The 12546-nt window shown below is 42.9% G+C and overlaps 1 protein-coding gene across 1 annotated transcript in view; it reads right to left on the bottom strand.

The window, feature by feature from the left end:
• Positions 1 to 6834: 6834 nt before the first annotated feature.
• Positions 6835 to 12546, bottom strand: part of LOC311143636 (caveolae-associated protein 2-like) — a 35644-nt gene continuing 29932 nt past the window's right edge. The window contains exon 2 of the mRNA XM_084179504.1: positions 6835 to 9460. Coding sequence (XP_084035630.1) covers positions 8588 to 9460 — 873 coding nt within the window. The 3' untranslated portion in view covers positions 6835 to 8587. The remainder of the gene's footprint in view (positions 9461 to 12546) is intronic.

Below are 12546 nucleotides of genomic sequence, written 5' to 3'. Positions count from 1 at the left end.
ACGGGAAGAAAATACCCAAGCATACACTACCGGTCAAAAGTTTTAGAACATCTACTCATTCAAGGGTTTTTCTTTATTTTTACTATTTTCTACATTGTAGAATAATAGTGAAGACATCAAAACTATGAAATAACACATATGGAATCATGTATTAACCAAAAAAGTGTGATTCTTCAAATAGCCACCCTTTGCCTTGATGACAGCTTTGAACATTCTCTCAACCAGCTTCAATGTAGAAAATAGTAAAAATAAAGAAACTCTTCAATGAGTAGGTGTTCTAAAACATTTGACTGGTGGTGTACATAGGCCTACTTAGGCAACAAATCATGTCTGAGGTTGTATGAAGGCTTTTTTTTTTCATGACTTTATTTCCATCATTTTCTCATGATGTCACTGTTGATCGTAAAGCAAGAGATCATCAGTTTTCTGTAACCCGTGCTGTTTACTTTTATAAACTGTCAGATAAATTGTGGTTGAGGCATTTATTACATTTTAGGTGTGGAAGCTCACCTAGCTCCTTTCAGGTATTTGCTCTTCAAGATTCAACAATCTTGAAGAGCACTGATCTTGTTGCACCACCAATGGTTTAAGTGAAGATTGAGGTGTTGTAAGCTGATCCTAAATCAGTAACATAATACAGGACTTGGTGTGGCAATTAAAGAAACACAAGTGACAGACTCCAGCAGTTACAAATCTTTATTTACTTATTGTGATGCTAAACTCAAGCATATCAATTGCACGTAGACTGTATAGGAAGAAAATACATTAGAGTAAACATTGCTAAGAGTTTTCTGCCATGGAGAAATAACTTCTTTGGCTTGAGGGATTACAACTGGGTGAAATTATGTGACTAAATACGGTATCATCTAAAAATATATATATTATAATAATAAAACTAGTACTCCATGTATGGGACTTGTTACCTGTGACATTCACCACTTATACCGTGAGAGCCGATGTGTGGTGAGATTTTCTGGCATAAAATGGATGCTGTGCATCACCCAGGTTGGTGCTGCTACTGTATACAATGGTGGCAGGTGGGGTGAGTTACCCCGATGCAATGTAAAGCATTATGAAGCTTATTGAAAAGCACTGTCAATGAAGAAAACTAGAAAAACCTCAATACCAGTCACATTTGAATCACAACCTCTACATGTTGTACACACATATTTAAAGTTGGACACTTCTTTCATACTGTGACATCTATAGATGAAGAAAAACCTCCATATGTGCATAAGCACATACCATACCAGTGAGGGGAAAAAAGTATTTGATCCCCTGCTGATTTTGTACGTTTGCCCACTGACAAAGAAATGATCAGTCTATAATTATTATGGTAGGTTTATTTGAACAGTGAGAGACAGAATAACAACAAAAAAATCCAGAAAAATGCATGTCAAATGTTATAAATTGATTTGCATTTTAATGAGGGAAATATGTTTTGCAGAGGGGTCAAATACTTGATTTAATACTTTGTGGCAAAACCCTTGTTGGCAATCAGAGGTCATACGCTTCTTGTAGTTGGCCACCAGGTTTGTACACATCTCAGGAGGGATTTTGTCCCACTCCTCTTTGCAGATCTTCTCCAAGTCATTAAGGTTTCGAGGCTGATGTTTGGCAACTCGAACCTTCAGCTCTCTCCACAGATTTTCTATGGGATTAAGGTCTGGAGACTGGCTAGGCCACTCCAGGACCTTAATGTGCTTCTTCTTGAGCCACTCCTTTGTTGCCTTGGCCATGTGTTTTGGTTCATTGTCATGCTGGAATACCCATCCACGACCCATTTTCAATGCCCTGGCTGAGGGAAGGAGGTTCTCACCCAAGATTTGACGGTACATGACACGTCCTTCGTCCCTTTGATGCGGTGAAGTTGTCCTGTCAACTTAGCAGAAAAACACCCCCAAAGCATAATGTTTCCACCTCCATGTTTTACGGTGGGGATGGTGTTCTTGGGATCAAAGGCAGCATTCCTCCTCCTCCAAACACGGCAAGTTGAGTTAATGCCAAAGAGCTCCATTTTGGTCTCATCTGACCACAAAACTTTCAACCATTTCTCCTCTGAATCATTCAGATGTTCATTGGCAAACTTCAGACGGGCATGTATATGTGCTTTCTTGAGCAGGGGGACCTTGCGGGCGCTGCAGGATTTCAGTCCTTCACGGCGTGGTGTGTTATCAATTGTTTTCTTGGTGACTATGGTCCCAGCTGCCTTGAGATCATTGACAAGATCCTCCCGTGTAGTTCTGGGCTGATTCCTCACCGTTCTCATGATCATTGCAACTCCAAGAGGTGATATCTTGCATGGAGCCCCAGGCCGAGGGAGATTTACAGATATTATGTTTCTTCCATTTGCGAATAATCGCACCAACTGTGTTTTCACCTTCTCACCAAGCTGCTTGGCGATGGTCTTGTAGCCCATTCCAGCCTTGTGTAGGTCTACAATCTTGTCCCTGACATCCTTGGAGAGCTCTTTGGTCTTGGCCATGGTGGAGAGTTTGGAATCTGATTGATTGCTTCTGTGGACAGGTGTCTTTTATACAGGTAACGAGCTGAGATTAGGAGCACACTAAAGGGAGTTGTTACCTTTATAAAAGACACCTGGGAGCCAGAAATCTTTCTGATTGAGAGGGGGTCAAATACTTATTTCCCTCGTTAAAATGCAAATCAATTTCTAACATTTTTGACATGCGTTTTTCTGGATTTTGTTGTTGTTATTCTGTCTGTCACTGTTCAAATAAACCTACCATTAAAATTATAGACTGATCATTTCTTTGTCAGTGGGCAAACGTACAAAATCAGCAGGAGATCAAATACTTTTTTCCCTCACTGTAGTAGGGTACCTGGCGTAAGTTTGGCCAAGAGACCACTTTATTTGGACGAGCTATTTTTTCAAAACCGTAATGTTTACTTGAATTCTGATTATTGACAGGGATACACGACATCCTGAAATATGCAGTGTACAAATCATTAGGAACACCTGCTCTTTCCATGACATAGACTGACCAGGTGAATCCAGGTGAAAGCTATGATCCTTTGTCACTTGTTAAATCCACTTCAATCAGTGTAGATGAAGGGGAGGAGACAGGTTAAAGAAGGATTATTCATCCTTGAGACAATTGAGACATGGATTGTGTATGTGTGCCATTCAGAGGGTGAATGGGCAAGACAAAATATTTAAGCGCCTTCGAACGGGTATGGTAGTAAGTGCCAGGCGCACCGGTTTGAGTGTATCAATAACTGCAACGCTTCCTGTGTATCAAGAATGGTCCACCACCCAAAGGACATACAGCCAACTTTTTATTTTTCTTTTATTTAACAAGGCAAGTCAGTTAAGAACAAATTCTTATTTACAATGACGGCCTACACCGTCCAAACCTGGACGACGCTGGGCCAATTGTGCGCCGCCCTATGGGACTCCCAATCACGGCCGGTTGTGATACAGCCTGGAATCGAACCAGGGGGTCTGTAGTGACGCCTCAAGCACTGAGATGCAGTGCCTTAGACCGCTGTGCCACTCGGGAGCCCGAGTGGTGCAACTTGACACAACTGTGGGAAGCATTGGAGTCAACATGGGCCAGCATCCCCGTGGAAAGCTTTTGACACCTTGTAGAGTCCATGCCCTGACGAATTGAGGCTGTTCTGCAGGAAAAAGGGTGTGCAACTCAATATTAGCAAGGTGTTCCCAATGTTTTGTACACTCAGTGTATGTAGACATCTTTGTTAGAAAGGATACTACGTTCCCTTGACGGAGTGATGCTGAATGTAACAAAATGCTCAACTTACCCCGCTGTCCCCTACTGTGTTACAGATAGGAGGCTTATCATTTCATTATATAATGTGTAAATATTTTATACTTCTGCTTTTCATCATGTGTGTTTGCCCTCCACTATAGGTTCAATATTCAAACACTTTTCATCAGACAATAATACACCATGGGATATTTCCAGGAAAGTCTTCTTGCCTCTCTTTCCCCCTAAAGCGTTGTTTAGAAAACTAGAATTTTCATCACATTCTTTATTTACCAGACCTCTGTAATGACTAACAACTTCACCATTTTACTTTGTTGGATATATACTGGTGCGGTGTAGGGTTCAACTTCTGGATCAACAGTGGTATTTCATGTGTTCACCTGGACGTGTGAACCCAGGACATATTTATGTCTTGAAAATATGACAAATGGTTGCTCTGGTTGCAATGCCATGATATTTTACACTTTTAAGTAAGTATTGGAGACAGTGGCGGTGCGTGGGTAAAATCACTGGGGAAGCCAAGCCCAAAAGCCATATTACAACCTATTGCGTTGTTTGCTCTTTAACCTGTTCATTAATATGCCTTGCGACCGTGATATATATATATATATATTAGGCCTAAAGGCTGAGACAATAAGAAAACACAGTGGCAGAATAAATTCAACCACACATTTGTGGATAGCAACCGGATAGCAACCTCTGTCCACAAGTCCACAAAGTGCTGCCTCCACTATTCCAGCACCATCTCAACTTCAACATTTCAACATCATCAAATCACACCTCTGCTTTGTGTAATACAGAGACAACTAAAAGATACCAAAAACAATTTAGTCCAATCAACGTAAGCTAAATATGATGTGGCTGTCCATGGTTATGATTTCTGTGTGTGTATGTGCGCGCATTCGTACAAGTAGAAAAATACCCTACTTGTAGAGAAACGCCAATGCCATCCTCTCTTTCATGTTGAAGAAACGGTCTATCACACAGTACACTCTTATTTTTTGTTGTCCTAGACTACCTGGCTAAAATGCTTGCTCACTAGCCTAACTTCCATTCATCGGCAACATTAGATCGTTAACATTAGCCTTCTACATCTAGCTACATATTGAACTTCCATCCTCAGGCAAGGGGCACAACAATGTGTGAATTAATGGTTGGATCAGAATTGCTGTTATAATCATTGGCCAGTACGCAGAATTAAGCACAACCACAAGTCCAAATCCCTTTGTCCATCCATGGCTAATTTAGGAAAATGCCAATTAGCTAGCTAGCCAGCCACCGGAGGACAACAACACAACGAGATGCAACAATTCAAGTTGTTTCTGTCAATGACATATGTTCTCAATGCGATTTGATAGGAGTGATGCCAAAATCCAAGCTGGCTTCCCTTGACATTTTTTTTTTTGGGTGCACCAGGACAATTAATTTACAGTTGAGCTCGCTCAGTTTAGCTCAATGCTGATTGGCACATTTTTTAAATACTTTTTTTATCAAGTGAGGCCAAATGCTCGCTGGCTTCCCTTGCATTCAATGCTACGGGCGGCAACAATGTCATACTCGTTTGGACCAGACAGCATCAGATAGATGGCCTACACGTAGAGAGACAGAGGGGTGCTGTTTTGCTGGAACGGATGCTTTCTCCAGTGAATTGCGAATTGAAGGAAAGTTATGAAACAAAGATACAATTTTTTTTGTTGGTCAATTTTTTGGGAAGCATGGCTTCCCTTGGTCTCCATGAATACACACCACTGATTGGAGATTGGCTGTGCTTTAGAAGAGAGTGAGAGAAAGATAATGAGAAATGGGGAGAGAGAATATGTGTGTGTGTGTGTGTGTGAGAGAGCAACATGGAGAGAAAGAGGAGAAGATGTCTCTGTGATGGATAGATAAAGAGTGTATAGCTTGTGGTAAAAAATGTAAGGCCATGCAGGTGAGCAAACAGGTGGACACATCTCTCTTCAATTTATACCTCCTCTCAAAACTCGAGTCCCGATTCGTCCTGATTCTCCAAAAGTGTGCATTTGCACAATCCCCATCATGCATTTCAAATAATTGAATTGGTGTTGGCATTAGCTGGAAAGAGTTTTCACCATTGTTAAATTCATGATACTGAGTGTGGAGAATCGGGACGCAACCTGTCTCATTCTCTGGTCTACTCACACTGTCCAAAAAATAGAATTTTTCTAACTTCTTTACCCTCCTTACCCCTCCCCTTCTCTGCCCTCCCTGCCCAGGCACACTCTATCCCCCTCCCCTCCTTCCTAGTGGGTCAGTGCCCAGGGGCCTCCCTGGGGGCAACACACCTGTGGCCCATGAGGGCCCCAGTTCCCCCTGCCGCCACGTCCAGGCAGAGGGCAGTGCATGAAAAATGGGCTGCCAAGGAGTCATCTGTCAAACCCAGGAATGCCTCTCTGCTCTGCCTCTCATTCTCTCTTTCCCATCTCTCTCTCGCCGGAGAAATAAAATACAATCATCATCTGCTTAATGGTTTCATTCCGTTTTACATTACATTTCATTAGGCACCTATATATTTTGGGAGGCCCCTAAGTGTGTACTAGGCATTGACTGGTTGCAAGGCACTTGTCATCAGAAAGGCCAGGGGATGCTAACCATGAAGTTCAGGCTGATATATACTCCCTATACAGGGGTTTAAATTCCTTTCCCCCCATCTCATGGATATGACACCGTATAAACAGTAGCCACAAGTTAGTGGCCAGTGCTGCACATAGATTAGATGAGCTATCCTCCCATAGTGATACGAGCGAGTAGATTCCGAAAGGAGACAACTTAAAGGAATGGAATCTTTCACTATCACTCTTATCTTCTAAAACATGCAGGAATTGCTTGCTCCAGGACAGCAATTACTCACGCCAGCTTGTGAAGTCCTACATTTGAAGGCTTCCGTGCGTGTAGTATGAAAGAAAAAAAAAATGCACTCACTAACTGTAAGTCGCTCTGGATAAGAGCGTCTGCTAAATGACTAAAATGTAAATGTAAATGTAAAAATGTGTAGGAGCATGTGTGTGAGTGTCTGTGTGGGTGCCTCTGTAAATGTGTGCTAGTTTAATAAGGAAAATTCCACCAATCATCATACCAGCTGTATTTCTTTATTTTGAAAGGTATATATCTTAACTTGATTGCTGACATGCAAAACATTTTGGGACTATATCAACAATGGACTAAATAAATACCAAAATATTGTTTTTGGGTGGAGTTTTCCTTTAAGGTTTTGTGTGTGTGTGTGTGTGTTTCAACCATATAAGAGTGTGTAAACGTTGTTTATGTGAGTGCTATGCAAACCTTGTTTATGTGAGTGATCAACTCCAAAAGTCCACATATACTATTATGGAAGTACAATACTCAGGTGACAGTACCCAATAAATGTTGACAGTATTCAATAAACATGATTCTATATAAATCGTTATACCCGCTGATAATCCCATAATCTAATATGTACATATATGTAAGATTATAATTGCCCTGATATAGGGTGGTTTAGGAAAGTCCCAGTATGTAGAGCCTTTAAGGTCATAGGTTATCTTCTCCTGTCTCAATGCTGCTCCAGCAGACGTTAACCTAAGACAGATATATCAATTTACTCTCCCCAAATGTTGGTGTGGTCTGTACCTAGTGAACCATTAACCACTTTCAAGCAGTTGTTTAAGCTGTTTTAGTGAGAGTATTTATTATGGCAAATAAACTATGGTAGGGTTGGCACAAAACTGCCTCAAGTCTATGGCTATTTCCCTGCACTCAGCTTGTATGGTTACATCCAGACATGGGTCAAATACATGTATCACAAACATTCAAATACCTGAGGTGCGCTTGATTCAGCTTGACCCGCATGCCTGAGGTGCAGAGTTAGCACTTTTTGGGACTATTCCAGTGGTTGCATTATAAGTGAAATGAAGCGCACCGCATTTGCCACATCATGTATTTGACTCATCCCAACACTCTAAACGACTTTCCTTCCCTCATCGTACTTCCTCCCTATCCCCCTTTTTACTTTGAACCTGCTCTCTGAAATAATAAAAATATCCTTGATGAAGATAAGAAGCTATTTTCAGACATAGCATTTGAACATACTACAGCCTTACACAAACCTTACTGTAGAAACCTAGCTACCACCCATACCAATGCCCAGACTACCTGGCAACAGGCTACCATCCCCAAACTGTGGGGCTTTACCCTTTTTGCCAGAGATTTACCGGCATTCACATGAGGCAGAGGAACAAAGAGACTATCCGTCAGACAGACAGAGAGGCCCATGCAGAGACAGACAAATAGAGAGAGATAGTTGGCTCAGTGTACTGGAGATGTGCTGTTCTCTTGAAACAGAAGCAATGTTCCAGTTGGGAAGGTGAGTAATAGTCTCTTGGCACGCTGGTTCTTTTCTTAAGGTAGCCCCACAGAAGGGTAGCTAGTTATACACACCAGGCAGGAGCAACTGATGCAGGGTCTCTTGATCACTCTTGATAACTCTGGGTCACTCAGGATCTCTAAAGGTGAGGTTGGTGATCTGGGATCATCCCATGGATCTCCTGGATAAATCATGCATGCAGGGCTGGAGGCGAAGGAGGGCTGCAAGGGGATGCCCTGTATTGCTGGCACAGGAGATTGAGTTTTTTCAGAAATAGGTCTGCCGAGGACACTTCTTTCATGTTGTGTATACATTGTGTGTGTGTGTGTGTGTCCGTGTGTGTGTATGCGTGCGTATGTGCGCATGTGTGTCTCTCTCGGAAAAATGGTTTGGAAAGATGGAGGGATGACTATACTGTTGGCATGGTAACATGAAGAGGGCAAGGGGTGTGCTGGAGCAAAGGATGAGATGGATGAGATTAAGAGGCTTGCTCCACAGTAATTCCAGTAGCAGCAGGTATGGGGGATTTCACCTCCACCGGGCTCTCCTGCTCCTCCTCTTCGTCATCCTCCTCCCCAATATCGTCATCATGCTCCGGGAGAGCGAGCCCCGCCCGACGATCAGTGGTCAGGTCACACTCAAGGCTCCCCGCTTCTCCATTGAAGGTCAGCTCAACCTCCACGCTCCCAGTGCTAGAGGGACTAGCCAGCTCCTCTCCTCCCTCCACACCTAGCCCTTCCTTGGAGTGCACCTCGGCCAGAGGCAGATCCCCATCCATGCTTCCCAGGGGAGGGATCTCCACGTGGGCATGCCCGCTAGGCGAGCCTCCGGGCTGGGTTGGGTCCTCCCCTTCACCACGCATCTTCTTCACATTGAAGGTCATGGGCGACACCTTGAAGGAGGAACTCTTGGCGGCAGGGCTCTTCGGGTGGTTGGGTGTGAAGCTCTTCTTGATCTTCTCGCGGCTCGCGGGCGGCACAATCTTGGTGCCGATCTTGCTCATCTTCTTCTCAATGCTCTCGCGTGAGAAAGCCTTCTTCAGGCTGTCCACCTTCTTCAGGCTGGAGCGCTTCAGCCGGTCTGCTCTGGATCTCTCAGAGGAGGGCCGGGCCGCTCCCAGGCCCAGTGTTGCCTCACCCTCCAGGGCTTCGTCTTCCTCGTGGAGACCCCCGGCATCATCGTCGGAGGAGGACAGGCTGATGGTATGGAGACCCTCCTCCTGGGACCGGTTGGCGTCTGTCCCGGCGACGGACAGGGCAGGCGCCGCAGGGGCATCGTCCTCTATCTGGCTGGCTTGGGGGGTCTTGGGGGAGTCCTTGATGAACACGCTGGAGGGGATCTCGTTGTCTTCCTGGAATACAGAGGGGAGGATGTTAGGATTAGGAAGGTGGACATGTGAAGGAACGGGATGATCACTTGAACCAAGCCTTAGGTCATGACTTATTAATCAAGTGGACGAACACAAAACCCTGCACACTATAATTGTTTGTGATTATCAGCATGAAAAATACGTACACACTGTATATCAATAGCAGATCTAATTTATCATAGTTAGATATTTAATTTAAATTAAACCCTGCATGTGCACTGCAATAATGTACTGTATCTATAATCCTCTTACAGAACAAATTGTTCCTTCATAATCGCAAAATGTGAAAAAATACAGGTATGCCATTTTTATGCTGCTATTGTTAAAGTAAACTCTCATGGGACTATTTCTAACCACACATGTACATAATCCACACAAACATTCAATCAATTTCACCGTACATCATTTGCCGCTGTATGCTTTGGCAGCCATTAACGAATGTCAAGGTTCAAGTGTGTAATAGTTTTGGACATGTTGTGCTCATCTTTTTCAGTAAGCGCTGAGCCTGAAAGAAACCAGTCTCCACATGTTTCTTTTCTCTACTCCTGGAGACATCTGAGGAATTCCTACCTGTTTCTCTGCATGAGTCTCCTCCTCCCTCCTCTATTCCCTCACTCTCTCCAGCCATGAAAACAATGAATTGCCATATTGAGAAAGAGGGAGAGTGTTAAAAAGAGAGGGATCTCCTGAGGTATCTAAATGACCCTGTTTGTTTATCTCCTCTCGCGTGTCTCTCGCCATCTCACCTCCTTCTTCCTCACCTCATCCTATTCGCCTCTTTCCTTACCCTCCATCTCCCTATTTTTCTCTCTCCTTTTCTCTCTCAATCCCTTTATACACACACAAAACATACACAAACACACACCTCCTCCACATGTATTATAGGTAAGCAGCTATATCCCAAAATGACAGTTGGTAGTTTGTCATTTCAGTCATCTGACAGCTTCCAGAGCAGTAGGTACTTAACAGTACCAGTTACAAGTACCAGCCACACCATTTGATAAACATCAATGCTGATGTGAAAGTAGGTAAGGGTTAAGGTTTGGGATAGGGATAAAAACATAACTAATTTGACTTTTACATTTAGGGATTAATTCAGACTGGTTAAGGTAAGGGTTAAGGTTTGGGATTGGGTTAAAACAGAAAATAAATACAAACAAGTGCCTAGCATTGGGATTGAACCCATGAGCTTCAGAACCATAGCTCACGGTTTAAACCCTTCCTCTATCTCCATCTACCATGCCCTAGGAAGCCTACTAGATAGTAATAGGCGCTCGCTTTGTCCCTAGTGAACAGTATTGAATTGCATTTCCCGACATCCTGGGGACCTAGACAAACGTCTAATACTGAAGTTGATCTGGTGGGACCTGGCTGCATTTTGTTTCATGCAACTATCTCTTCAAAAGTTCACTCAGGGCTCAAGATGTGCTAACGTAACTTGAACATCTACTTAAATCATGCAATTATGTCAAAAGTGGATTTAAGCAAAAGTTTGAGTAAGTCAGGATTTAAAAAATGACCCAGAGTGGAAAGTAAGCGTGTGTGTGAAAAGTGGTTATATTGGAAAGGTCTGGGCTATCTTTGAGAAATTCATCCCCTTTGTATTTACAGTGTTAGAGAATGTACAGTGCATTCGGAAGGTATTCAGACCCCTTGACTTTTTCCACATTTTGTTACGTTACAGTCTTATTCTAAAATGGTTTATACCCCATAATGACAAAGCAAAAACAGGTTTTTAGACATTTCTGCAAATGTATTACAAATACAAAACTGAAATATTACATTTACATAAGTATTCAGACCCTTTATTCAGTACTTTGTTGAAGCACCTTTGGCAGCGATTACAGCCTCAATTGCACGCCATTTCAGGAAAGAACATTATTCTTGACAGACTAAAGGCCCCTTGAAGAATGGCCTCTCTTTTTTATTCAGGTGGTGACTGTGACACATTGATTTGTTGCATTACAACCTGTAATTTAAATTGATTTTTATTTGGATTTCATGTAATGGACATACACAAAATAGTCCAAATTGGTGAAGTGAAAAAAAAATAATAACTTGTTTTAAAAAATTCTAAAAATTTAATAACGGAAAAGTGGTGTGTGCAGATGTATTCAACCCCTTTGCTATGAAGCCCCTAAATAAGATCTGGTGCAACCAATTACCTTCAGAAGTCACATAATTAGTTAAATAAAGTCCACCTGTGTGCAATCTAAGTGTCACATGATCTCAGTATATATACACCTGTTCTGAAAGGCCCCAGAGTCTACAAAACCACTAAATAAGGGGCAACACCAAGCAAGTGGCACCATGAAGACCAAGGAGCTCTCCTAACAGGTCAAGGACAAAGATGTGGAGAAGTACAGATCAGGGTTGGGTTATAAAAAAATATCCAAAACTTTGAACATCCCACGGAGCACCATTAAATCCATAATTAAAAAACTGAAAGAATATGGCTCCACAACAAACCTGCCAAGAAAGGGCCGCCCACCAAAACTCACGGACCAGGCAAGCAGGGCATTAATCAGAGAGGCAACAAAGAGACCAAAGATAACCCTGAAAGAGCTGCAAAGCTCCACAGCATTTGGTGTTTGCCAATAGGCATGTGGGAGACTCCCCAAACATATGGAAGAAGGTACTCTGGTCAGATGAGACTAAAATTAAGCTTTTTGGCCATCAAGGAAAACGCTATGTCTGGCGCAAACCCAACACCTCTCATCACCCCGAGAACACCATCAAGCATCATGCTGTGGGGATGTTTTTCATCGGCAGGGACTGGGAAACTGGTCAGAATTGAAGGAATGATGGATGGCGCTAAATACAGGGAAATTCTTGAGGGAAACCTGTTTCAGTCTTCCAGAGATTTGAGACTGGGACGAAGGTTCACCTTCCAGCAGGACAATGACCCTAAGCGTACTGCCAAAGCAACACTCGAGTGGTTTAAGGGGAAACATTTAAATGTCTTGGAATGGCCTAGTCAAAGCCCAGACCTCAATCCAATTGAGAATCTCTGGTATGACTTAAAGATTGCTGTACACCAGCGGAACCCATCCAACTTGAAGGAGCTG

The sequence above is a fragment of the Coregonus lavaretus genome (assembly GCF_964263955.1).
Source record: "Coregonus lavaretus genome assembly, chromosome: 16".
Classification (NCBI taxonomy): domain Eukaryota; kingdom Metazoa; phylum Chordata; class Actinopteri; order Salmoniformes; family Salmonidae; genus Coregonus; species Coregonus lavaretus.
Note: the sequence above shows the minus strand (reverse complement) of the source record. Positions and strands in the feature narration are given on the sequence as shown.